This window comes from Grus americana, chromosome Z (assembly GCF_028858705.1).
Source record: "Grus americana isolate bGruAme1 chromosome Z, bGruAme1.mat, whole genome shotgun sequence".
Classification (NCBI taxonomy): Eukaryota; Metazoa; Chordata; class Aves; order Gruiformes; family Gruidae; genus Grus; species Grus americana.
Genome location: NC_072891.1, coordinates 45,643,423 through 45,670,827, shown reverse-complemented (window position 1 = coordinate 45,670,827; position 27,405 = coordinate 45,643,423). Strand labels below are relative to the sequence as shown.

Below are 27,405 nucleotides of genomic sequence, written 5' to 3'. Positions count from 1 at the left end.
CTATTATCAGTTATATGAAAGTGTTGCTCAAATTCATTAAAGTATTACAGTTTTTAAAATCAATCTTGCTTTCTGTTCATGCAGTCTCCTACAGTAGTATGTAGCTTGTGCAAACGGGAAGGTCACTTAAAGAAGGATTGTCCAGAAGACTTCAAGAAAATTGAGCTTGACCCACTGCCAATGTTGACACCTAAATTTTCAGTTATTCTAGATCAAGTTTGTGTTCAATGTTACCGTAAGTTTTTTCCTTTGAATATTGTTGTGCGGTAGAAAAAGAATTGCAAAAACCAATGAAATAACCACAGACTAATGGTGTTATAAAGGGGGCCTGGCTGATTTGCTACACTGCATTCAACTCTTAGATACAGTTCTAAGATTTGTAAGGGCTTGAATAGGGCTGCTGAGTAGTTTGTATTTAGAGAAATATAAAATGTTTAGGTTTATCTTCGACACACTGGCTGTCTGATTACTTACTTAGACATCGTAATATAATTTCTAAGAATTTAATTTTGGGTGGGTGTTTTGAGTGATGGTTTTGGATTTCTATCTACATTGAATTTTGTTACTGTTCCTTAACTTGTGGTTTTTAGTAAACAAAGACTTCGGTGTTCTAGGAAAAAATGGAGTCAAAATACTGTTTTGTAACACTTCTCCACTTTTGTTCTTTTCAGAGTGACCCAACTTTCCTCCTTTCTCTCTCGCCATTTCTGACCAGACAAAATGCATTATTTGTCTAATTAATGTTTTTCTTTGAACAGGTATTTCTCTTCTACTTCATCCTTGCTTTCTTTCTTCACATGTGAATCTTCTCTTGCTTCTTCTCTCCCCCGTACCCCTGCTGTAAAACCCACACTTTTTTCGTTTGCATCTTTGCTGTTGACCTTTTCTACAGATCAGTTTGCTTAAATTTTTTAATTTTTTTTTTTTAAAGACGATTTTGCTCCAAGCATTGTAGAGGATCAGGCTCGGGAGCACATAAGACAAAACTTGGAAAACTTCATTAGACAGGATTTCCCAGGTAATTAGGCAGTTCTAGCTTTATATTTATACATTGGCATGTCCATACTTCAGTGTTTTCCAAGAAAACATATCAGCGTTATAAACACTTTAGTTTTGAACAGTTAACCTATATTGTTGCTTGGCACTGCTGTACTTCATTACATTAACTTCTGTTTTAAGTCTTTAAGGCTTTGGTTTAAGGTTTTTTTGACTTAGTCATATATACAACACATTTTTACAAAGGAGCAATGGCAAGTTAAGGATAAAACAATGCAAGCAGTAGTAGAACAGTTTTATAATTGTTATTTTAGTCTTATTCATTAGCCAGACTTCTTGTTGTATCTACTCTTACAAACAACAAGCTTTTTGTAGTCCTTCTTACTCAAGCTTATTGGTTTTGGAATATTTAAAAACAGGCACATCATCTGACCCATCTGCAGAACCTAGCTTTTTTAATTTTTTTGTTTGTTCATTTCTGGAGTTCTTACCTGTAATACCGGCACATCAGTTCATAGTCTTTTAAAATCAGCAAAAGATTTTCTGACTGGAGCCTGGTATGTGGACAGATGTGTCCCTTATCCTGAAGATCTCTGTAGAGAGAAGTCTTACTTTTTTTTTTCAAGATCAGATTTCAGCTCAGACTTACACGCTGATGATTTAATTATTGGAAAACCTAACTTGTTTCTGGATCTGTCAGACTGCTCATTTGAACCAAGAAAAGCAGAGATTCTTTCCTCATCAGCAAAGTTGATAAGAAAATAAGTTTTGATGTACCATAGAAAGATAGTAATGTTTTCATGCCTGTATTAAGACATGCAGTGGTTTGAAACTATATACAGTTTGAGATTCTGTGTCGATATGTGGTTATAACCCATCACATCTCTTACAGGAACAAAACTGAATTTGTTTGGGTCATCAAAAAATGGCTTTGGCTTCAAACAAAGTGACCTTGATATCTGTATGACAATGGATGGGCTGGAAACTGCTGAGGTAGTTTGAAAAGTTGTTGGTTTTTTTTTTAATAAATGCAAAATTTTATGGTTATACTATGTATATAGTGTAACAAATTATTTTATAAAAGCTTTTCAGATTAGAAGAAAACACAAATAGGTGCCACAAAAGCAGATTGTTTTAGCGAGGTTTGCTGTTGGTCTAGGTATGAGTTTAAGAACTACTCTCAGTAATCAGTTTTCTTCTGAATTCTGTACTACCATTACTTGTAGCGTTAACTGTGCAGATAAATAACATGTTTTGTAGCATAAACAGCTAGGAATGGGAGACAGTGGAAGAGGACATCAGTCGCCTTTCATGCCTAATGTAAACACTTTAAAAGCTCATATTAAGATACTATCTAGTGTTGACTAGTGTTTACAATTGCTATTTTGAAACAATCTGTAGTATTCACATAATTCTGTATAATATGAAACTGAATTATACAGTATTAAGCTTAATGGTAAGTAATAAAACGTTTGTCTAAAATACTTGTAGCAGATACAACTTTCAACTTTTTTTTTCTTAATGTCTTAGGGACTTGATTGCATCAGACTCATTGAAGATTTAGCGAAAGTTCTCAAGAAACAGTCAGGTAACTTTCTCAAAAATTGAATAAGTAGTTCTGTTTGTGACTTCAGTTGCTGTAGTGAGAATGTTCTGGCACACTGTAGATGAAAATCATTAAGATAAAACTATACCAAAGAGCTTAATGTTAGTATGAGTGAGGTTATATGTTGTGAACATTTGGATTTGTTTTTGTTTGCATATGGAGGTCTGTCCATCTGAATTGGACAGAGAGTATATTTATAACGTACATGCATAAGAACAAACTGTAGCTTAAAGCTTGTGTCTTCAAGTTAGTAGTTATGTTGTATTTGTATGTTCAGTGCCCAATAAGTTAATAGTAAAAGATAGGCTGATACAAGTTTGCAATGGGAATTCTGTTCCTTCTACAAGAAATTATGATTTTATAGTGCTTATTTTGGTGTATCTCATGAATTTAATATAATTGGAGTGAACTATCAGTGATCTCTTAAGCTGATTTTTCTGTAACATTTAGACTGATTTTTTTTTTATTGGGGGGCTAAACGTATATTTGTATATATTATATGTATCATTCATAATGTTTGACAAATGCCTAAAATAAATACTAAAATATAACTAAAATACAATTTTGGTATCAGCTAAGATTTTATTTTGTAGCCTTTTTACTACAGTTTGGAGTTATTTGTAGAGCATTTGATACTGTTACGACTGTATTGCAGTCATTCATTAATTAAACATTTCATCCTAGGTTTAAGAAATGTCTTGCCTATAACAACTGCTAAAGTCCCAATTGTCAAATTTTTCCATGTCAGAAGTGGTCTTGAAGTAGACATCAGTTTATATAATACTCTGGTAAGGTTATCTCCTTTTTTATTTTTTTAGAGAAAAATGCTTCTTGAGATTGAAGTGATTGTTTTGCCGAGGTTCAATCAACAACTGTTTCCAATTGCCTGTTGCAGTTTTAGATTTCCAAAAAACCACGAGTCAGTTGATAGCTCTCACGTTTCTGGGCTGAAATCTTAGTTCAAGAACTTACCTTCTACCAAGTATTTTGAAAATTTAGTAGTAGATTAATGCTTCCCTTTCTGAAGTACTGTTCTGTGAATGCTGCTTTGTACCACTTCTGCGCAGATTAAGGATGTTGATCAGCTTTTTAGCAGAGCAGGTGATAACCTTGTTGTTGAATGCTTCCTTTCTCACTATACATTCTACTATGCAGGGCTTCACATCTGCATTTCTTGAGCACACAAGAGGTTCTGGTTTTCATGTTTTCAGCTTATTTCTTCAGACCTCCTGTATTTTCTATATGACTTTCTTATTTTTATAGGCCTTGCATAACACAAGACTCCTGTCATCATATGCAGCCATTGATCCCAGAGTAAAATATCTGTGTTACACAATGAAAGTCTTTACAAAGGTAAGTATATTTCAGACATTCTAGGAGTAGTGCCTGCAGCGATAGATGATAACCATAAAAGATACAAATTGTGTTTCTTTTTCTAGATATGTGACATTGGAGATGCATCTCGAGGTAGTCTCTCTTCTTATGCATATACTCTTATGGTGCTTTATTTTCTTCAGCAGAGAAATCCACCTGTCATCCCTGTTCTTCAAGAGGTACAGTATATCAAGACAGAAATGAGTATCTGTATACCGTATTGACCAGAACAATGTCAGTGCTGAATCTGAAGGGCTCTTTTAATGAGTTTAATATTATGCTTTCAGATCTACAAAGAACCAAAAAAGCCTGAAGTTTTAGTTGATGGCTGGAATGTTTATTTCTTTGATAAGATAGAGGAGTTGGTGAGTAAATCAGGTTAATTTGAAATGGTGTTACCTGTAGCTTTGCAAATGAAAAATACCTTTTAAGAAACATTGTCCTCAAATATGGTTGTTGAATATAGTAATGGAAGCAGAGTAGCTATTGCTTTGAAAATCCCAATGCCATACTGTAAAGCTTTAAGAATATGGTTTCATCTGTGGAAAAAAACCTAAACCCTGCAAAATCTGAAAAAAAAACAGATTTAAAAAAAATTTAAGGTGTTAATGATGATTAATTGCTCTGTGTGTCACATTACTAGCTGGAGATAACTCCTACAAATACCAGCTGCATATCTAGTCATAGCTGGTTGATCCTGTTGAATAACTTCATGTTAAATAGGCATAAAAAGTGAATTAATAAATTCCTTTTTATAACATGCAAAATCTAATGTTAGAAGACATATTAATGCTCCACTTTTGTTAATAATTTTTAAAAATACCATTTCAAAATCAATATTTGATTATTAATACCAATTATGAAAGGAAGGGAAGTGTCCTGGTGTAACTCAATTGTGTTTCTTTATAAAAATAAGACTTATATTGTTTGAGCTTCCAAGTTATGAAAATTATTCTGCTTAATGTAAGTAGTTGAAGTAAAAGTATTTCTTTCATTTTCAGTCAGTTGTTTGGCCAGACTGTGGCAAAAACACTGAATCTGTTGGGCAACTGTGGCTGGGACTTCTCCGCTTCTACACAGAAGAATTTGATTTTAAAGAGCATGTCATCTGCATTAGGAGAAAAAATTTGCTTACCACTTTCAAGAAGCAGTGGACCTCTAAATACATTGTAATTGAAGGTAAAAGCACATGAAATACCTGAATATGTGGAATTTCTTTAATGCTCACATGAAAAATTTGGTCTTTCCACAAGACTTGCTTATTTTTTTATTACTAGATGATAAGTTATTTGTTCATGTTTTGAAATCGCAAAATTCCCACGGAGTTTCAGTAGTGCTAATAATTATTCGTAGGGGGTTTTTTCTCTACTGAAAAGAAGCTGCAAAGCAGACTTCATCCTTTTCATGATGTCAGTAACTTAGTGAAAAATAGATTTAACCAAATCCTTTGGAAAATAATTTAGCTGTAATGCAACTGAGGTTTTCTCACAAATACTAAGGTTAGCTGAGTCCGTATTTACATGATTGATTTAATCTTGTGTATGATTACACTCTTAAGTAATACCATGGTCTCTATCAAGACATATACAGTGATGCATTTTAGGAATGTTCCCTAAGCCACTTTGTGGCCCATATTACTTTCATGGAAAGATTTTCTACTCTCTTGCCTGCATATTCAACTTATTCTTTTACAATACTTCAGTCAGTTCAGAGCTGGACAGCTGTGATCCTTTATCTATGGAGTTAATTTCTTTTCAATAAATTTGCGAACAGTTCAATTTCAGTATATTAATTCTGTATCAAGAATAGCTGCTGGGTTGTTCATGTGTATGTATACATTGCTGATCTTGTCGTGGATTGAGTAATGCCTGTAATCCTTTTTGTACAGACCCCTTTGATTTGAACCACAATCTTGGAGCTGGATTGTCAAGAAAAAGTAAGTCTCCTGTTAACAAAGTTGGGTACAAAGTGAAGATCTTGTCTTAGATCTTATTCTACTAGCTTGTTTGATGTTTGGATGACTTTTTTTGTTGTTTTTTCTTCCCCAGTGACAAATTTTATAATGAAGGCTTTTATCAATGGCAGAAGGGTATTTGGTACCCCTATAAAAATATTTCCTAAAGAATATTCATCAAAAATGGTGAGTTGCTTCTAAGAGCAGTACGTGCATGTTCTTGGGTGTATAACTTACCACTTTCAGAAGTATAGTTACTGTCTCTTTAAGCTCTCTTAAATTTCAACAGTACTCTAAACATTTTTGGTGGGGAGTTATTACTGAGTACTGGTTTTGTGTTGTTTGCATGTAAAATGTGTTGGCATGCAGAATACTAATCAAGTTAGAGCTTCGTGGTACAGGCTTGCATATTTTAGTCCCTATCAAAACCAGCTTACCATTTCTTAAAACTGCAGTTTTAGAAAAGAGCTTGCAAACCTGGTGGTCAGCAGGCTGCCTGTAAAGAGGCAGCCAGTTAATCTCAACAGGTCTTTCAGGAGTTCAGCTACACACACAAGTTTATTCTTCTCTGTAACTCTTACTGCTGTTTAACATTTGCTGATCTGTCTTGATTCCCAAGTATATGGATTTTCATTTTAAAGGCATGATTTCTTCTTCAGGAGTACTTTTTTGATCCAGAGGTGCTAACGGAAGGAGAATTGGCACCAAATGATAGATGCTGCAGAATTTGTGGTAAAATTGGACATTTCATGAAAGATTGTCCCATGAGAAGAAAGTGAGTATAGTTTTGGCATGTGTTTGGAACCTTTCCTTAGGTTTGTCTAGGAGAAAGATTAAGATAACAATGCTAAAGCAAAACTTGTACATGCTGCAGATTATTTCCTTTACTGTTGAAATGAAAATTTATCAATACTAGTTTGGCAGTGGTGGATGGTGTTGGTTTTTTAAATTTTTGGTCTGTGTTGAGTCACTACTTAACTTTTGCCAGCATCGTCTGTAGTGTTTTTTAACAGAATCTTTTCTTAGAAGGCTGCAGAACTACTTAGCTTAAGGTAGGAATGCTGACTCTGCACTTCATTATACAGGAAAGCAGTAGTCAAAAAGAATCTAAATGCAGAGCTGAATAGCTGTGTGCTGTCAAAAGCACTCATGAAAGCATTTTATATATTTTCATTTAAGAAATTCTCCTTCTAGAATCTTGCTGCTCCCAGCAAGACAGGGTTTTGTCATTTTCACAGAATCATGCAATCCACATCAAAAAGCAAGACAAGAATGTCACAGCATTATTTTTTTTAAGCACACATATGAGAACAATGTCCTGGTTTACATCCAAGAGAAGGTTTTCTGATCCTGAGTAACCAGATGTCCAAAATTCAGCAATTATCTTGTGAATGCTAAACTGATCTTCCTGCTCTTCATATTATGAACTGTCCAAACTTAAAATTGATCCATTGATAGTTTTTTTCCTAGTTAAGGTAAAGCTCTTTAAAGACTTCCTGTCTATAAAATAGTGAAAATCGGCAAGTAAAACTTCAGGAGGACAAAATCTTGAAAGCCTTTGTGCTCACTTGTGAGGTGAATGGAAAAATCTAACTTTTGTTTAGAGTCTATGTTAAAAGCACAGGTGATTTTTTTAATTACAGCTTTTATGTAAGTAGCTAAAAAGCTACTTTGGATGAAGTAGCCTTTGTGCTACATAATACAGAATTGTGAGTTTGTATTATTGAGACTTAATTTTGGAATTTATTCAGCAAGTGCAAGTACAGTAGTCGATAGTTTGAAAATAATGCTGAAGGTGGTGTGAAAATCTACTCAATGTCTACACTGCTGTCTCACATATTGGATTTTTAGTCTTGCATTCTGGAGTGAAACCCGAGTTCACTGCACATATGCAGCTATGTTCTATACAACATTAGAGCAAAAGTCAATGGAATTTTGCACCTAAGAACATAAAAGCCTTACGGGGTAAGACCACTGATAGATTTGAGTCCTCTGTCCAGCCATTGCAATAGGAGATGCTGTCTATGGAGGGCACACTAGTTGGCTGTTTTCTGTAATCTCTTACACATTCTCCTGGCATCTGCAGTTGCTTTGTAAGAAATGTTAGAGCACATACCTGGTCTGGTAGTACTCATTTGTGGACTGGAGTTGTTCATAGTTTTGTCCTTTTTGTTTGTTCTTTCTGAACCTGATTCTCCTGTTTTCCTTAACAGTCTTCTATGGCAACCAGTTCCATAAGTATGCTAACTGATGTGTAAAGTAGTACTTTCTTTCATCTGTTTAAAGCCAATCTCATTTTAGTTTCATAAGCATTCCATAGGCATAGCCTTGTGGGATTTAGTTACTAACGATACTGCCTTGATGACTTTGTAAGCCATGATTGTGCTCACTGTTGTGTAACAGGCTATGAATTTGATGTGTGGCTGAGGGAGGCGCTCCCATTGAGTCATAAGGTTCAGAAAGGACCTCCTTGCTTTCTAAACTCCTTCTCAGAGAGGAGCCTAGGTCCAGTCTTAGTCCCAGACTTGGTCAGTGGTTTATGTCTAAAGGATTACGTGTGTAGGCACTTACCAGAGTCAACACTTGCCTGTCAGAGCCGCACCAAGGACATTCACCGAAACAATTTCACAAAGTTGAAAAGATAGGTAATATATTGAGGAGGTGACAGATATAGAAAGTTCGGGATTGCTGTTGATAAATACACTTACTGCAAAAATTCTGAGCTCAAGTTAATAGTTCAGCGCTTTTGTTAATGATAGTTTTACCAGGGTAACATCTGACAAGGTTGGAAGTGCAAGTCTTACCAAAGAGGCGTCCCTGCTTGGGGAGGAGAGAGGTCCAGGCCTGTCAACCCATCCAGATAGTTGGAGTTTGCGTCCTCAAAAAGCGGATTCTAAATGCCAGATTTATACTTTTGGCAAGGTGGGACTAAGTCAAGTATTTTGTGTTGACTGGCCCTCAACAAGGCTTTTTGCACAGTTGATCAGGGGGAGTAGCGGAGAACAAAGGCGTTAAGTACAAAGGTGTGTGGGTCTGTTTAGCTTTACCTAAGTAACGTTGGGCTGTGAAGCCTCCCCCTCACCCTAGATGTCACTCAGTTGATTGAGTAGTAGACCATCAGGTGCCACATCTGTTAAGATGAGCAAGTTGCTCATCCCTAGCCTTTGTTCAGGTCCGGTGTTTATCTATGTAAGACAAGTTGCTCAATCTGCACAAGTCGGACTCCTGCTAATTTCTGCTGACTCATAGTGACCCTGTATTCGGCACCAACAAGCACAGACAAGTCCGGCATCCCACACTCACTTTCTCTCCATGTTAGAGAGTCTTGGCAGTTTTAGTATCTCTTCCTTAACCACTTGCTTTCTTCATCATTTTAGCTTCTTTTCTCTTTACCTTCTCTAACTCTGCTACCTGCTTCTTAAAATATTGAGACCAGACCAACATGCAGTACTCAGATGTAGCAACAAAATGATGTCTTCTGTCCTGTTCTTAGTGTTTATCCATCCTATCACTACAGTCCCAGATAGAGTCCCTCTCCATTGTTCCTGTAGGCACCCTTCAGGTACTGGAAGGCTGCTGTAAGGTCTCTCCGGATCCTTCTCTTCTTCACGCTGAACAATCCCAACTCTCTCAGCCTGTCTTCATAGGAGAGGTGCTTCAACCCTCTCATCACCTTCATGGCCTCGTCTGGACTCGCTCCAACAGCTCCATGTCCTTCTTGTTGTTGGGGGCTCCAGAGCTGGATGCAGTACTCCAGGTGGGGTCTCACAAGAGTGGAGTAGAGAGGGAGGATCACCTCCCTCGACCTGCTGGTCACGCTGCTTCTGATGCAGCTGAGGATGTGGTTGGCTTTCTGGGATATGAGCGCATGTTGCTGGCCTCATACTGAGTTTTTCATCCATCAGTACCTCCAAGTCCTTCTTTGCAGGGCTGCTCTCAATCCGTTCTTATCACCCAGCCTTCAGTCATGTTTCAGATTGCCCTCAACCCAACTGAAGGACCTTGCACAGTATCAACCACACCACTCAGCTTGGTGTCACCTGCAAACCTGGTGAGGGTGCACTCAATCCCACTATACATGTCCCCAACAAAGTTGTTAAATAATACTGGTCCCAGTACCGACCCCTGAGGGATACCACTTGTTGCTGGTTTCCACTTGAACATCAAGCCGTTGACTGCAACCCTTTGAGTGTGACCATCCAGCCAATTCCTTATCCACGGAGTGCTCCATCCTTCAAATCCATGTCTCTCCAATTCAGAAACAAGGATGTTGTGCGGGACAGTGGCAAATGTTTTGCACAAGTCCAGGTAAATGACATCACTTGCTCTTCCCTTATCCACCAATGCTGTAACCCTGTTGTAGCAGGCCACCACATTTGTCAGGCACAGTTTGCCCTTAGTGAAGCCATGTTGGCTGTCACCAATCACCTCCTTATTTTCCACGTGCCTGAACATAGTTTCCAGGAGGGTCTGCTCCATGATCTTAGCAGACACAGAGGTGAGACTGACTGGACTGTAGTTCCCTGGGTCTTCCTTTTTTCCCTTTTTAAAAAATGGAAGCTCACCTTGAAGCTCATTTGCCATTCTTTTGCCCATTCATGCAGTTTTTTGAGATATTGCTTGCCATTAGCACTGCATCTGACTGACCAAAGGAGCCTTGTATCGTCTTCAGGCTTGGAGGTTTCACTGATGTCTCCTTCTCTAGGTCATGTATAAAGAAGTTAGATAAAACCAGTCTGGCAGTGGTAGCTGTTTCCCCACTGCTAGATCTTTAAGTCATGAGAATGTTAGATACATCTCCCAGTAGAAGAGACTTTTAGAGATACTGTGAATATACACAGTTTCAGAAAGAAGTGAGTTCTGCTTAAATTGTACAAATAGAAAAAAAATAGAGCTATAGCCTTATTTTTTATACTTAGGTAGCATTTTGCTCGTTTTCTCTTTTCTTTCACTGTCTTTGCAACTCCAGCACCCAGATTTTCTGTTCTGTTTATTTTTGAGATACAATTATTAGAATTTAAGGGCTGTATTGTAATCTAATTGTAAAATTAAATTACTAAATATATATCAGCGTAGCATTGTTTGGTAGGAGAGTCAAAAGGACAGGTACTTTAATTCACTTTAATCCACTGAAGAAATACATTAAATACATCTATTGTCTGTCTGTAGACAGCACTTGGTTTGGTGTTTTTTCTTGCTCTGTGTATGTATGTAAGGCCTATGAACTCTGTAGCATTTTTACGCTCCTGCAGACTAAGACGGCGGCGTGATTACGAAGATACCAAAAACCAGAGGTACACAGAAAGCAAGGACAAAAGAAGCAAAGAGGACAAAGAAACTCAGAATAAAACAACGGAAAAGGAGAGCTCAATCAAGGAGGGAAAGTTGCATCTATGTACACCTCAGAAGAGGAAACTAGCAAGGGTAATAGTGGAAACTGGAAGAGAAAAGACTCCCAGGCAATCAGCAGAGAAGTGGAAGCGCCTAGAAGACAGAGACTTGAGAGAAAAACGTTGTTTTATCTGTGGAAGGGAAGGCCATATTAAAAAAGAATGCCCACAGTATAAAGGAGCTGCAGGTATGAAACTGATCGAGCTGAGTAGTTTAAACAGAGCTTATGGTTTTTGGTGTTTTTAACAGGGTTGACTAACAGGTAAGGCTTTTGCTTTGAATGGCATTATGTAAATGCTGTCTTTTTTTGTTTTAAATGTAGCCACATTTAGTCAGTTTTCCCTTCATCCTCACCTACATTTCAGAACTTTGCTGTATCCCAAGAGATTTGACATGGTTTTTCTTAGCAGGTAATATAGAAAGCTTGTGATAGAAAGGATATGAGTGTCTAATATGTTGAAACTGTTCCCTTGTCCTCACTATAATTTGAAGTGTTAGCAAACTCTTATACAGCTTCTCTTTCAGAACATCATAATTGCAACAAAAGCCAGCCTTACAGCTCTTCACATGACCTAAACCAGAATTATTCCACAGGACCCTAAAGTCACTATGAAAGCATACCAATTGCTCAGAATATAATGAATGAAATAAAATAAAGAATGTTCCTGCCAACTCAGCAGCCGTAAGGATACAGCAATCTGTCTTATTTTTCATGGAGTTCAGTTTGCAAATTTGGCTTAAAAAAACCAAACTACAAAAATGTCCCCAAATCCAGATCCTGACTGACAGACCTGAAAGAAATAATGAAATACTTGCTTAGCAGTATCTAACTCACCCTTCAGATAAGACAGATGTCTCATCATCTGTGTTGTAAAGGAAAATCATTCGAAGATAAAACTGAGCCTTCTTAAGACAGTGAATCATACTTTTAGTTAGCTTCCAAAGGAACACAGTATTATTGTTTCGCTATAGGTAAACCTAAGAACATTTAAATTCATGATGGAAAAATTTGCTGTACGGATTACTCATGACTTGACTGCTTAAAGTAACAAATGGAAATCCTTTCTGTAAGCATCATTTCTAACCAGCTTTTCTCTACTAGCAAAAACGTTTTGTCTGGCTTAGATCAGGAGACTCTTCTTAATTAGATGTAATTCATGGAAGAGGCTGTAAGACTGTGCTAACAAAGTAATGGAAGTGGGAGGAAAATGGTGCAAATTATGCAGAACTTTCAAGGTATTTAGAAGTGTTCTTAGTCCAGTAGATCACTGGAAGTGTTGGATGGACAGAAAAGATGTTTAAAAATTGAAGCCACATTTTATTCAGCTTCTGACCTTTTGAAGGTGTATGTCAAGTGTAAATTTAACTTTTGAGTTTCTTTATCTTTGACCTTGTCTCGTTGAGCATTTCTTTCTACCATTTCATTTGCCATGATACAGAGTTTGCTAAAGTGAAGAGGAGTATGCCTGACTTTTGTAGTCAGTGGCGTATTTTATAACATTCATGATAGGACAGCTATGCTGAGGCTGTACAGTACATCTAAAATCATTAATTCTGGAATAGGCAGTTTTGTCTATTACTTGTGTTTTGGGAATTACTATATTTGAATTGGAAGAGAGTTGCTGTAGGTTGGGCTCTGTCTTGTTCTGCTTGAAATGTGCTCTCTAGTTGAATAGTGGGCTATGAACAACTGGACCTAAGGAGGTCAGACTTTGTCCTTTGCTGTGCTGTATTTTCTAAGACTATGGACAATTCACTTACCACCATATCTTCATTCATTCTCTGAAGTTCCCTGTCTCCCTCTGATTCTGGAGGAGGATACAGAGCCTAATTTATTACACATTCCTAACTTAGATGCTTAACTATAGATGCATTTCACCTCATTGTGCCAGTTTTCCACGTTATAAAATTCAGGAAAATAAGTGTCCTACCTTCTACATACTGTGAAGGTAGACTGCCAATATTTTGCTGTTTTTATATCTTATGATACCTGAAATGGAAACTAGTTTCCATTAGCAAATTTTTGTTATCTTATGATCTTTTCAGGTGGTTCAAAATCAGAAGTGTTGTGTGGATCCCCTTCTTTACCCAGCACTGCCAAACATGCTGGAAGATTAAATCAGGTAAACACCAAGTATCCCTTTTCTTTGATCTTTTTCTTTTTAAATGTTCTAAAGTCCACATAAAGTAATTAAAAATAGGTTTACTTAAGCTTTCAAGGACAACCTTTTATTATTGTGGAATGACATAATCCAATTTTGGTTCATCAATGTGTATATGTTGTTTACAGGGAGTGCTTATACATGAAGAAAAAAAGAAACAAAAAGGAAAAATATTTTTGAGTCCCCAGTCAGGTTTGTATGTCTTCATTTCAATTCAGAAATTCTGCATAAAAGCATGTATTTTAAACTTCTTTTCTCCATCAGTCCTCATGGGAACTCTGCCTAATTTGCTGAACACAGCAGCAGTCTGGACAGGTTGCTAGATAATTCTAAAGTGAAGCCACATCGTTTTACTGGAAAAGTGTGCAGTTTTTCAGTTTTGCTTTGGAAGTAAAACTCAGGCATGTCAGTTCTGTGCATTTTATCTTTAACTCTGGTAGATTTATTTTGCAGAAGGATGTGGTGGGATTTTATCAATCTCTCTCCTCTCTCCTATTTCGGCATACATGGGATTCTGTGTTTCTTCAGTGATGACATGTGGAGCAGTTTCTTGTGAGGCTTCCTCAGAGTAATTGTCTCGAATTCCACATGATCAGCGAACTTAGGAGAGTCTATCAAAGTACATCCTTGGTCTGAGCTGCCAAAATGCAAGGAAGTTAAAATTACACTTCCAAGTAGCAGTCAGATGGTAATATAAAGACCTTTATGTACTCTCTCTGGATCAGAGATGCTTTGTGTTAGATGCGTGGTTACAAATGCAGCTTCCTTGCAGTAATTTCACACATGTATTAACAAGTACAATGAAGAAAACTCTGCAAACCTTTTAGCAGGTTGGTTTTTTTCTGTAAAATATATAAATCTCTTCTGGGGCACCTGAAGGGTGACCTAAGTAATCTTTACAAACTTTGGAAAACTAAACTGCAATTAAGTATCTCAAATTAAATTCTTACGGTTTTTTTGGGAAGACACAACAATTTTTGTTTTCACTGCAAGGATTTTTCAAATCAAAGTTTGGGGATTTTAAACAAAGTGATTTGTCATCAGGTGTTTAGTTGGAAAAAAAAATACTAGTTTTCAATTTTGTATTTTAATATTTCGTACTGTCCTCCAGCAGGTAATGATCTAAAGTTAATTTGTGTCTGCTTTCATTTCATTATGGTTTGACTTAACTGTAATTTTGTCCTGTCTGATTGTTTCAGTTGGTTTATGTCTTGTCTTTTTTTTTTCTTTTTTAAACTTTTAAAGTGTGATGCTTTCTTCCTCCAAATCCTAGGCAGCCTTTCCAATAAATACATGACTCAGGGAAAAGCCTCACAGAAGAGGACCCAACAAGAATCATGAGGGATATTAAGCACTGTTAAATTGCAATACAGGCCCTTCATTCATTTAAAAAAAATTTCTTTGGCTAAAGCATCTGGATTCACAGGACAGCAGCATAGACAACCTTCGACTTAAGTTTAATGAAATATGGGTGTTTTATTTTAGATTGCTAGTACAAGCAACTGTGGATTTTAATACCGAACCCTGCTTTTAAATAGATTGTTTTGAGCATTTTAATAGAAAGCCATGATGTTTTGTATTTGTTTACTAGGTAAATCATATAGAAAAGGGCAGGTACTAAAAATGGACCGTTTTCAAGGTTTTGTCGTTCCACCTGAGCATTTTAAAATGCACTAAAATTGTGTGCAAGCCAAATACATTTTATTTTCTTCAAAAATGGATTTTTTGAAGGAGCAAATAATATTTATTAATGTTGATTGTTTACTGAATCCTTGTGTAAAAGTGTTTGAAATGTTTGTAGACTGCTACTTTTTTTTTTTCCTGTAGCAAACTGAAAACATAGACACTAGTAAACGTACATAAAACAATCTCTGGACAAGCAGTGCCATTGAGATTTCTTGGGGTTTTTTTGTTCTGTGACTTTATGGGAGTTCATTTGCTGCTGTGCTTGTGTACAAGAAGAAAGAAAGACTAAGAAACAGGTCAGTCCTGTTTGATGCTGCTAAGAATCTTTTTCAAGGCCTTGGGGATACAGGCAAAAATGCTTTAAAGAATAGAGGTATTATATTTGGCAACTGGGGAAAATACATGTCCATTTTCATAAAATGTGAAGAGAATCTTTGTACCAGCCAAGAATTTAATTAGTGGTATGAACTTGAGCTTTACTTGAAGTCCTTCCAGAGCTGGTAATGTACCGTCTTATGTTGTTCAAGAAAGAATTAGTTACGTGGTAAAATTGAAACCACTGTTATTTATGACTTTGAAATAAATTTAAAAAAAAAAATCAGACTTAAGTTTCTGTATTTCTTCTTAGGTTGCAGTTTTCAGTATTCCTGACTTAAATGTAGAATTCATGATAACTTAATAGAATTATCTGGGTTTAGAAATGGTCATGTTTAATTTTTTTTCCTTACTCATCTATTTTTATTAAAGTTGAAAGCTAGAATTGGCAAAGTGATCTTAGAGAACTGGAATCGTAACTCCTGCTTTGGTTTTCATCCATCTGTAGCCAGCTACCTGCAAACTTTTAGATGTGCAACTTTCACCAAAAAATTCTATTGTTTCCTCAACATACTTTAAAGCAAAATATTAGGTGCTACAAGGAGAAAAGAATTCCAACTTTGTCTTCCATAGCATACTTCATCATATGAAATTAAGTCAGCTTTTCTCTCAAAAATAAGTTCATTCTTGTAGTTTTTCATTCATATCCCAAACAAAAGAAAGGCTGATGTGCCTTCTGTGTGCCTTATTTAGCCCTCTGTTGAGAGTTACTTTCAGTTTTGCTGATGGGAACGAAGTGTGTAAGCCTCAAAGGGACTATGGCATAATCTCAAAGATAGAAGTTATTTAAAAAAAAAAAAATCAGATTTATGCATACTCAATGTCTTCCATTTGTGATACTTTGTAGTTTAGCAGTGAAGTCTTCAACTGCGAAATTTCTAAACTCACATCTGAATGAAAAATTCATTCTGCAGATCCACCAGTCTTCTCACTTTGAAACTGTTGCTTCCTTATGCAACTACAAATTCTATATAATTACTAAAGTCATAACCCTAAAATAAAATCCCCAAACATGGGTTATATACTATGAGCATTAAACCAGTAACTACTAAATCCTTTCTTTGCTTAAAGAGCAGTTAAAGAGCACAGTTAGAACTTACAGAATATGTAACACAGAGTAAACACAGTTGAGGAGGCATACGTATCTGCAGGATTAAGTTGTAAAATTTAGGTAATTGATTAAAGATTAAAATTGAGGAAAAGTAAGTTCTTCATAACAATTCTTGATGGCAAGATCCTGCTCACTTTATAGGAGTATTTTCTCAAGGGAGCAACTTTCCACATACAAAGAAAAACTCTGAAAGGACACACTGCATTAATAAAAAGTTTCTAGAAAAAAGAATGTTATGAAAATTAATACTAATAAACTAAAATAATTCTTTACAACTAAATTCATACTAGTGAAGTGTGATAAATACTAATAGAGAGTTTACAGTTTGTTCAGAAGAGGTCTTTTATACTGTTTATTTGGGCTACTTTTTTAAAAAAAGTGCTATTGTCATATTTAACAGGAATTTCACATGCTTTTGATGTCCCTGTTTCCAAAGTTAGAAAATGTCTTGTGCTATGAGTAGTTAGTTATCAGTGCTGAAAAAAGAAGCCCAAAATTCTGTTTCAGGTATGCAGCATATTCAACTGTCTTAAACAGGCAATTTAATTTCAGTTAGCTATATAACTGCTAGATTAGCACACATCCATCTCCCCTACTTTAATTGGTGAGATTTGTTTCATCGCTATATTTAAAAGCAGTTTTTCATCAATTAAAAATTTTATTTAAATGTATGTAATACTCAATGATTTCTAAACCTCATCCCATTTTTATAAGAGCTGCAAGAAGCCCCATCAACTTTTTGGGGGCCTGAAATAGCTGGTTAGAATGGGAGCTTGCTAGCATGAAAATATTTTTTTCCTATGCTGATAACTTTATCAATAATATTTCTTGTTATTCACTTGAACTATTTTAATACTGACTTTTGCTTTTATCTTATTTTGGTCATGTACTGAAGATGGAAAGCACCTTAGAAAAAGGCTGTTGTCCTAGCCCATGCTCAGTCTTTCATGCCGAGGTTCATTTGGCAGGCAGGTGACTAAAGAGTGATGATTGGAAGCGTCCTAAGGAAGTACCAGAAGGTAAAGCTCTTTATGGCTGCACGGTAGATTGTGAATGATGAAGAAGGTATTAGCTGCATTCATACACAAGCTGTCCCCCACGCCAGCCATGCATATAACTGACTTCAGCTTGAGGCTGATAGTGCCTTTAAGCCCCCTCGCCCCTAAGTGGGCGTGGCTTAGTTGAGGATGGGTGCCCAATTTGCACAAATTGTGTGTGAAAGACCCATTTTGCCTATCTAAGGAAAAGATAACTTTTTTTTACGCTTGCTACCTTTGTATTTGAGGTGGAAGTACTGTGTCTCATTAGAGTAGTGGCATAATTTTCTTTGTAAAAAAAAATGTCTATACGTTTACTATCAAGCTTTTCAAAACAGCTAAGGCCTGAATCATGTACCCAAAGCAGATGTGGTGATGAGATGCGGACATGTTGCTTGTGCTTGGACTTTGTAAATACAGGTTTAAAGTATTATCTAGCATATTTAAGGATGCTGTTGGAGGAAAGGAAAAATGGGTGCTTGGTTTTCCTTCTGGCATAGCCATCATTTAATTTAATGGGACTAGTCTTCCTGTGCCAGGGCTGCCAGGGTTTCCGAGAAGCACCCAGAAGTCCCCCCGGGGTGCCTCCCCGGGCTGCCACGAGCGGTTTTTGGGTGGGAACGGCAGTGCAGTTCTCCCAGCAGCTCCCAAGCCGCATTCCCACAACGACTGCGCACCGGGCGGGCACGGGGAAGAGCAGCTGGGCTCCAACCGACGCACAGCCCTCGCCCAGCCCGCTGGGTTATGCCGGAGGGAAGGGGAAGGAGCTGGCGGGTGAGAGGGTTTCCACGCTCTGTGACAGATCGTACCGGTCACCGTCTCCACGTCCTGCACGCTTTGCTGAGGGATTTGTCTGACCTGGAACACTCCGCTAGCGGGTTTTGCCTGCAGGGCCAACGCTTCCTATTCAAGAGCCTTGTGTAAAGTTGTTTTAAAATGCTTGTCTGTGTGACCATCAATAAATATTCATGTTCTTTGCCTGTAGTTGTCGTAAATGGGGACTATGGACTCATGGACCTCCATCTTCCTACAGACAGCTGTTTCCCTCGGCCTCCCCGGGAAGGGCCTCCTGCTGCAGCAGCCGTCGCCCAGTCCGCCGCTTATCTCTGCGAACAGCCCTCCTGCGAGCGACGCCCAGCCCACCGGGAGCGGGGCGCAGGCCAGGGCCAGGCCCTTCTGCCCCCGCCCGGCCGCCGGCGCAGTTCCACCCGCTCGGGGCGGGGGAAGGGGGCGGAACCCTCGCTGCCTGCCGATCACGATCCGCTGCCCAATAGGAGCGGTCGCCGGAAGCGGGCCGTGCGCCGTGGCGTCACGCCGTGACGTTGGTGATGCCCATGGCAGAGGGTAGAGGACGGGGCGCAGGGGGGTGATGGCCTCGTCGGTGGTGAGGGCCACGGTGCGCGCCGTCAGCAAGCGGAAGATCCAGGCTACGCGCGCCGCCCTCACCCTGGTTAGTGCCGCGGCGCCGCGGGCGGGGAGCGCTTGGCGCACGGGCCGCTGTGGCCCGTACCTCCTCACGGGTGCGACAACTGCGCCACGGGCCGGGCCGGACTGCCGGGCCTGCCCCTGCCCTTCCGCCCGTCCGGCGGCAGGTGGTGCGCAGCCGCCCCTGGGCCGCCGGTGACAGCGGGGCGGGAGGAGGGATGGGCCGCCCAGCCTGTCTGCGACCTGGCAGCGGGCGAGGAGCCGCTGCGGCGGGCCGTGGCGGGGGTGGGGCTCGCCCGGGGCAGTGTCGCGGCCCAGGGCCAGCGCCGTTAACCTTAGGAGGATGTCAGCGGTGAGCGGCGGCTGGGCTTTGCTCGGTAGGAGAGGGCTGCGGGGAGGCTGCAGGGGTCTCTTCCCTGTCGCGAGTTTACTGCGGGGGCAGCTGCGGCCCCCTGCTAATCCCGCCGGGAAGAAGAGCCCGCGCCCCTCTGCTCCGTGTGCAGGCAACCTTTGCGGAAAGGAGGACGGCGGAGGGCAGGCAGTGGGGAAAGGAGAATATCAGTGCGGTCCCTTTATGCGGGAGGGCCTTTTTGCAGTTACCCGTGGAACTGCCTTTATTCAAAACAAACAAACATTATTTACAGAAGCTGATGAGTAGGTTGTTTCCAAGAAGGCTTTGTGTCCTTTTGTTAACTAAGTGCATTTGCTACTAGCGGCAGTATTGGGTAGGCTATACTGCTGAGCAACTACTGCAGAAGAAAGTATAGTCAGTTCCGTGTGGTAACAGGAGCAGATTAAGTGTGCATAGTTGAGTCACTTGTCAGAGCAGGTAATTCCCATTTGGTAGTGATTCTGTAACAAACGAAAATCAATAGTGGTAACTAGAAGAGGTTTTCTGCTGTAAGTCTAACTTGTAGTTTGTGTGTTTAAGTCTGCTCATGGTAAGAACTTCATGTTATTAATGCTTCCTGTTTTCTCAGTGTCTTAGAAACTTGTAAGCATGTAATGGAAATTTTTATGTTTGTGTTGTGTTCTTGCATTTCTACAAAAACTAGATCTGCATGAACAGTGAATTTATCTGCTGTAAAGTCATAGTTCTCTACTAGCTTAGTGCGAAGAGAGAAGTAGGCTGTAAACATTTCTGTGCCTAATTGATTTTTGTCTGTAATGTGTATGTGACAAAAGTTTCATGAGAGCAGAACTACTTAATTGGATTGTGGTAGTGATTTTGCAGGGAAGAAAAACCAACCACAACCTAATACTAAGGGCTGAAGCTGTTGAGCTATCTGTTTGCTGGCAATGTGAGTGAGAAGGGGAGTGAAAAGGTATTGTGTTCTGCCTGGATTAGATACAACAATCATCTGTTTTACAGCAGAGTGCGTATCTTCAGATCAGACATCAGTTTCAAGTAGAACACAGGCTAGTCAATACTGACAGGTGGCTGATGCTGAAGGTGAACTTTGCAGATAGGAGATGAACGTAAAGTAAGAAAATTTGAGTGCAGAGTTGAAACAGGTATTTTTTATAGTACAACTAAGTACATTGCACACTTTAACGTGTGCAAGCACTCTCTGCGAATAAAAAAACCCAAACTCCTATTTCAAATTGATGTGTATGTTTTTGGTTTTCAGACCCCATCAGCTGTTCAGAAGATAAAACAGCTTCTTAAAGATAAACCTGAACATGTAAGTATAAACAGTTGCCAACTTGTGGATTGTACTGAGATATTAGCACAGCTTACGATTGCAAAGCATCTCTGGCTAACTCAGAAGTTTGAAATTAATAAACTCCTCAGTGTTTGAGGTGTTGGCATCTTTTTTTTGGAGGGGAATGCGTAAGCTTGTTTACATATTAAGCTTCATTTCTTTATAAAATGAAATGCAGGAAATAACTGACAGTAATGACATTTCATTGTACAGTTACTTTTGAGATGGATAAAGTTGAAAAAACTTTAAACTTCACAATACTTTTTAGCTATATTTAAATTAATATTTTCAGTATGGCATAATGGTGACTTCTGGTAGGGAAAGAGATCTTCAGCTGTTGATATTAAGATGCTATTAATTAAGTACTTGTAGGAATTCTCATTGTGAAGTATATAATAGTAAAGTTAGATTCATACTCATTGGAAAACATCTAATTCTTAGGTATCTTGCCAGACAATGTATTTTTTTAAATAATCAGCATTTCTCTAACTGATTGAGCTTGTCGTCTTTTCTTCTTGGGTAAGACCATACAGAGTCTTGCTTTCTAACCATTACAAAAACAGGCATTAGATTTTCTTCTTTGCAGTAAGTGTTACTTCAAGAGGAATATTTCTCTTTTAACTTTCATACAAGGCCCATTGTTTTTTCTGCTTCCTGCACGTCTGCAACTAACTAGACTCTTTGTTCTAATGTTTTAAACTGTCCTAAGGAAAACCTAAGCTTACAGCTTAGCTGGTCACCGATCCCCTTACTGTAAATGGTGTTTGCATTTTCCAGCCCATTGTTTGTAGCTGTTCCTGTAGAGAAAAGGTACTCAGTCTGGAAATGAAACACTGTTTGTCTGAGATCCCACTTGATTACAAATGATGTGTTTTGATACATTTTTATCATGACATTGATTACAGAAATAGTGTACTTTTCTTCTTCAATTGCAAAGCATTGGTGTGTGGCCAGCAGTACAGATACTTTTGAAAGATTGTTGTGCACCAATAGTTTTCCGTTTCTTTATAACCGTTTCTCAGTTCTTTACTCACAGAGATGCTCTTTTTTGCCAGAGTTGTTGGATACTGTGAATGCTACAACCTGTTGACTAGGTTGGCTTTTAAGGCCAATTAAAACAGCAAGCAAATAAACATACTTGATTTAAGGAGGGGATTGCTTTTTAAGTGAGACTGGCAGTAGAAGTAATGAAGAAATCAAAGTACATTTTTCAAAACTTTGGTTTGAAGTAAGCTTTCTGATGATGTCATTACAAGAGTTCTGTGAAAATCTATTAACTGCCCTTGTCTTGGCCTCACAGCTTCATAATTACGTTACTATCAATAATCTTAACACAGGGCCTGAATTAGCATCTGAGTAAACTTTAATTTGAAGCCAGAAAAATAGCCATCTTTGAAATTTGACTGTCTTTATGAGACTAGACACCTACAGGAGTGCCAGCGGTTCACTACTTGAAAACTTTAACATACTTTAGGGCTTGATCCACAGTAGCAAACATCTGACATTTGGTGTTACCTTGGCAGTCAATTTTGTAAAAGGAGAAAAAAAATTAGCTTAATCCATTAAGCTAATTCACTTCTGCTTTGAGGCAGTGCAGAATAATAAGTGTCAGCATTTTGCTGTTCTGCATACTTTTGATCTTGATGTTCCAGAATAGGTTTTAAAAAAGTCATGAATGGGGGGTTGTTTTTTTGGCTTTTTTTTTTTAGGTAGGCGTGAAAGTAGGTGTTCGTACAAGAGGATGCAATGGACTTTCTTACACATTAGAATATACAAAATCGAAAGGAGATTCTGATGAAGAAGTAGTTCAAGACGGTGAGTTTCTAATGCAGCAGAGCAAACTTCAGTGGTGGTGGGGAAGAATAACCTGTTACAGGTTTGCCAAGGTACAGGTTAGAACTTACTTGAAGTAATGAGTTATAGCAAGAGGTCCTACTGTTCTGTTATGGGAATCATTGTCACCTTAGTTTCTGTTTTGAAATAACCAGTTAGTTAAAATCTGCAGCTTTGCAGTCTCTGCCTCAGAGAGTACTCCACCAGAATAGTCTAGTCCGTCATTCATGTCTTTGGAGGTGGATAATAGCAGATATTTAGAGAAAAATACAGAACAATGCATAGATAAAGGAATACTTTAGTAGCATACCTAAACCAAGGCTTGGTAAAGTAAAAATTTTATTTGCAAGGGATTTTCCCAGTTATCTTCTCTAGTCTTATTCTTTGTTGATTTGTAATTTGGTTTTAACCTCTTTATGCTTTTGACCTTTACATAGCTTTCTAACAACAGTTTCTATGATTTTAGAGTATTTTAAAAATTGTTTTCATATGCTGATATTATTTCTGCCTGATAATTTCATTTGGCATCCCATGATAGGTTTATTGCTAAAGTTCCTGTCATGGTTTAACCCCCACTGGCAACTAAGCCCCACACAGCCGCTCACTCCTCCCCCCAACCCCTGGTGGGATGAGGAGGAGAATCAGAAGAGTAAAAGTGAGAAAACTCGTTGGTTGAGATAAAGGCAGTTTAATAGGTAAAGCAAAAGCCACGCACACAAGCAAAGTTAGGCAAGGAATTCATTCCCCACTGCCCATGGGCAGGCAGGTGCTCGGCCATCCCCAGGAAAGCAGGGCTCCATCACATGTAATGGTGTCTTGGGAAGACAAACACCATCACTCCAAACGTCCCCCCCTTCCTTCTTCTTCCCCTAGCTTTATATGCTGAGCATGATGTCACATAGTATGGAATATCCCTTTGGCCAGTTGGGGCCATGTGTCCCAGCGGTGTCCCCTCCCAACTTCTTGTGCACCCCCAGCCTCCTCACTGGTGGGGCCATGTGAGAAGCAGAAAAGGCCTTGGCTCTGTGTAAGCACTGCTCAGCAGTAATGAAAACATCCCTGTGTTATCAACACTGTTTTCAGCACAGATCCAAACCATAGCCCCATACCAGCTACTGTGAAGAAAGTTAACTCTCTCCCAGCCAAAAATGTATGCTTCGGAAAAGGGACCTCTTTCCTGTTCCTAAAATGAACTACTAATTCTTAATCCTTAAAGGTTGTTATATCTTTGAAAGTTCACACATTTGCCTTATTATAGGATTCAGTATTGATAATAGTTAATGTAGACCTAGTAGTTTTGGCAGAGCAAACAAATCATAATCTTGAGAGAGGAACGTCTCATTTTTCAAGGTTTTGGGGCATCTTACTGGATGCACAGACTTTAAGAATGGTAGGAGATGGGTTACTGACCATAATGCATGGGAATTAATGTTGAAGCTGAGATTTGTTCCCAGGTTTTACAGCTTATTTCCCTGGGTATCATGTTTTTAAAATCCCATCTCCCCCTCCCCAATACATACATTCACATGCACACACAAATAACAGTGCTAGACCGTTGCTAGAGTTTTATAGGTAGAGTAAAAACAGTGATGGAAGTGCTTCATGTGAGATGTGGGAAACCAAGTTATACTGGTAGTCTTCATAATTAACTTCCATTTTTTTATCACTGGTCAAAAGATAATTTTAAAGTGAATGATGATTTTGCGGTATGTAACTTCTTTTGTCTTTGTTGTCTTCAAGGGGTTAGAGTGTTTATTGAGAAGAAGGCACAGCTGACGCTTCTAGGAACTGAAATGGACTATGTAGAAGACAAACTGTCCAGTGAATTTGTCTTCAATAATCCAAACATCAAAGGAACATGTGGCTGTGGAGAAAGCTTTAACATCTGAAGTTTCAAGACTACTACTATGACTTTGAACACCCCAAAACACTTACTGTTATGGCTTTCGGAAGCAAATACATTTTCTTCAGGTTCGTAGGCTGTGTAAAGTGTGGATACCATTAAGAAAAATAAAGTAAAATAATTTTTAAAATGTAAATTGTGTGTTAAATTCCACCACTAATATAGTTATGCTGTAATTTGTGATGAGTTGGGATCCAAAAGGTAAGAACACTTAAGTGCCCTAGTAACACCTCTGTACTTTCACATGCCAAGGAAATAAAATCTCACTGTTCTTTTCATTTTCTTTGTCCACTCTACTCACACTTCCCCATCCAGAACCCGTTTGAACGAATATATTGCTTATGTGTTCTGCTTTGATGTGGGGGGGCGGGGGGGAAGGAGAAAACCCCAACCATTGATATGCGTTTGTTTATAAAGATTTATATACACAGGCATACAGTCCTCAGCTTCAGAGTATACTATGATTATGTAGATGCTTGCTTTGTTTTTTGTAGTTTTCTGATGCTTTCGTCTTTATGTGTGGGTTTTCTGGTGGTTTATTTTTCCATAAATCTAGGGAAGTCCAAAAAGATGTTCATATATTAATATAGTGGTAGGCTACTGTAGCACTGCTTGTAGAAATACTTCAAAGTGGGCTAACCCAATGTTAATTCTGTTCCTTTCCTTATTGAAGGTACAGTTTCTGCTGTACTTGGAAAGCCATTTTCAAGAACATGAAATATATTCAGGCACTGCAGTACTAAAGCAGGGTACACACAGGCCTTGTTTCTCACATTTCTGTCGTTTATCTTTCTTGACTTAAATTACAAAGTTGGTAAAACTGCCTCTAGATTCTCTTTCTCCATGTTCACAGAATGTGCTGTCTGTACACCAAAAGCTATGAATGCTTTTTTTGAGAGAGAAATCTTACACTTTTCATTACTTTTTTTTGTAGTAATGTCTGCTACTAATTTTGTTCCAGCTTGAACTCTGTTTTGTATCTCTGTAGGTACTAGGGTTTTTTACCAAAGCTTATGGTAACTTCTGTTTAACTCCTGTCTTGAGGTTACTTGGTAACAGGAGAAAAAGCATTTATAATTTTAAAAAACCCTAGTGTTTCATAATAGTTTTAAATTACTCCAGACAGTAATTAAAATATCATGTTTATAGAATTTAATGTTCTCCTAATCAGAATTTTGTTTGTGTAAACCAGTGTTTTTCAAGCTTGCAAAGTCTTCAGCACTTCTTCCACTGGTGCTCAGGCAGAAGTGTAACTGTCTCTCCAGGCCTTCCCAAAAGCCAGTGTGAGAGGAGTACTGTTCCATCCTTTTATCTCCATGTTTCCCTGGTTGTCCAGAGATGACATTGTTTAGCTACGCTGCTGCCTTGTGCAGAAGAGAAGAGAACCTGTCTGCCTGGGTAACTGATGGGAAGAGCTGGTGAAAAGGGTGCAGATAGAAAGGAGGGGACAACAGGGACTGCAATCTCGCAGTGAAGGAGAAGAAGGTGTTGAGGTGGGGGTGAGCTGAGAGCATTAAGGCTGCATGTTAAAAATCCAGAGCTCACATTGATCTGGTCCGTTATACCCATGTGTCTGTGAACAATTTTAGCATAGTAATGTGCTGAAGAGGTAGGATTGCACCTACATTTTTATTCTTGATAAAATAATTCTTGATGTGTTCTATGTAGTGCACAGGAACAGGTGGTTGGAATTTCCACATCTATAGTTTAATATTGTATTTTGGTTGTATACTATATCTCTTTTTGATGTAAAAACTATTTCCTTCAACAGCCAACTGTTGTACACAGTTACTTTATACAGTGATTCAGGAATTACTGGTAATACACTGGCTAGGTGCATTTATAGTGCCGTAATTCTTTCAGTCTTGCCAAACAACAAAAAAAAAGGCAGTTAATGTGATATAGCTGCACTACAAAACTCCAAGCTAAGGGCATTTCTTCAGATTGTGTTCCTCTGCTTCTTGCCAGAGGATATGACTTTGAATGTGGTAGCGCTGGTGGCTGCTAAGAGTGCTAGTACTTACTCATTTACCTTGTTTGGTGCGCTTTGGGTTGAAGGGGATTGGTTTGGGGATTTTTTTTTTAGACCTGTGGCATGTCTAGCAATCCTTTTCAAGTGTTTTGTGTATAGGCTTTGAATGAAAGTTTGCACTTTTGTACTGCCATGAAATAATCTTCCAAATTGTCACTTTACTAAGACACCTAACGCACAATGTGTTAAACTTCTGTTAAAGTGCTATTTACAGTTGCATAGGAACATGGTTTTGCTGATTGGTCCATTATAATTTTGTGCAATACTGTATGTAGAGTTCTCCAGTTATAATAATAAATATTGCCTGTTGTTAAACATGGAATGTTCCTATCTTGAATGATTCTGTTCACAATAATAGACAAGCACTATATATGCTGGGGTTACAGTCTGGATACATTACTGTTACATGAGTTCATATTTCTCAGAAAAAGATCAGACATTTCCAAATATTAACAGCCTTGGAATACCATGGAAACATACAGCAAAAAAAAATTAACTATGTACAGAAGGGTATTTGCGCATACTGGAAAGGTGGGCTATTAATGCATAGACCTAAATTAAACTTTACGACATACCATTCTCGGGGTAAAAATGCTAACAGGCAAGATGCTTATTTTGAAGGCTTCTACATGACAAAAAGTTATTGTGGTATGTTTTAATGCAGGATAATGATTTGGATCAAAGTAACTGTTGACATAAAAGGTTTTTAATTGGCTAGGCAATTTGAGGATGAGAGTGAATGGGCATTCCTGGCCATTCTACTTCAGTGCTGTATAATGGCACTTATACGCCATAGTGTACTATGTTTATGACA

The 27,405-nt window shown here is 38.5% G+C and overlaps 2 protein-coding genes across 7 annotated transcripts in view; both read left to right on the top strand.

Annotated features, from left to right (window-relative positions):
- Window positions 1-15,880, top strand: part of TUT7 (terminal uridylyl transferase 7) — a 35,699-nt gene extending 19,819 nt beyond the window's left edge. Inside the window, exons 14-29 of one of the 4 annotated variants that reach the window (XM_054808860.1) lie at window positions 85-235; window positions 932-1,018; window positions 1,889-1,989; window positions 2,527-2,584; window positions 3,287-3,390; window positions 3,866-3,955; window positions 4,042-4,155; window positions 4,264-4,341; window positions 4,978-5,155; window positions 5,865-5,912; window positions 6,025-6,116; window positions 6,590-6,705; window positions 11,183-11,508; window positions 13,368-13,444; window positions 13,612-13,675; window positions 14,729-15,868. In XM_054808860.1, coding sequence (XP_054664835.1) covers window positions 85-235; window positions 932-1,018; window positions 1,889-1,989; window positions 2,527-2,584; window positions 3,287-3,390; window positions 3,866-3,955; window positions 4,042-4,155; window positions 4,264-4,341; window positions 4,978-5,155; window positions 5,865-5,912; window positions 6,025-6,116; window positions 6,590-6,705; window positions 11,183-11,508; window positions 13,368-13,444; window positions 13,612-13,675; window positions 14,729-14,733 — 1,689 coding nt within the window. In that variant the 3' untranslated portion in view covers window positions 14,734-15,868. Of the gene's footprint in view, window positions 1-84; window positions 236-931; window positions 1,019-1,888; window positions 1,990-2,526; window positions 2,585-3,286; window positions 3,391-3,865; window positions 3,956-4,041; window positions 4,156-4,263; window positions 4,342-4,977; window positions 5,156-5,864; window positions 5,913-6,024; window positions 6,117-6,589; window positions 6,706-11,182; window positions 11,509-13,367; window positions 13,445-13,611 lie in introns of all 4 variants that reach the window. The other 3 variants (XM_054808858.1, XM_054808859.1, XM_054808857.1) reach the window with 3 other exon arrangements.
- Window positions 15,881-18,975: 3,095 nt separating this feature from the next.
- ISCA1 (iron-sulfur cluster assembly 1) lies at window positions 18,976-26,908 on the top strand. 3 transcript variants are annotated; one of them, XR_008574581.1, is made up of 5 exons: window positions 18,985-19,142; window positions 20,749-20,802; window positions 22,533-22,638; window positions 24,397-24,627; window positions 25,825-26,908. XR_008574581.1 is itself a non-coding variant. In XM_054808861.1 (4 exons), the coding sequence occupies exons 1-4, from the start codon at window positions 19,062-19,064 to the stop codon at window positions 24,543-24,545; spliced, it is 390 nt and encodes a 129-aa protein (XP_054664836.1). In that variant the 5' UTR covers window positions 18,976-19,061; the 3' UTR covers window positions 24,546-26,908. The 3 variants fall into 3 exon arrangements, 1 of the variants encoding a protein (XP_054664836.1); XR_008574580.1 differs by having other exon boundaries at window positions 25,752-26,908; XM_054808861.1 differs by having other exon boundaries at window positions 18,976-19,142; window positions 24,397-26,908.
- The last annotated feature ends 497 nt before the right edge of the window (window positions 26,909-27,405 follow it).

Excerpts from the sequence above, each read along its gene's own strand:
- ISCA1 (XM_054808861.1), top strand. The coding sequence starts at position 19,062 with ATGGCCTCGTCGGTGGTGAGGGCCACGGTGCGCGCCGTCAGCAAGCGG. Across the intron at positions 19,143-20,748 it reads CGCGCGCCGCCCTCACCCTG|ACCCCATCAGCTGTTCAGAA; the intron begins GTTAGTGCCGCG and ends TTTGGTTTTCAG. Across the intron at positions 22,639-24,396 it reads TGAAGAAGTAGTTCAAGACG|GGGTTAGAGTGTTTATTGAG; the intron begins GTGAGTTTCTAA and ends GTTGTCTTCAAG.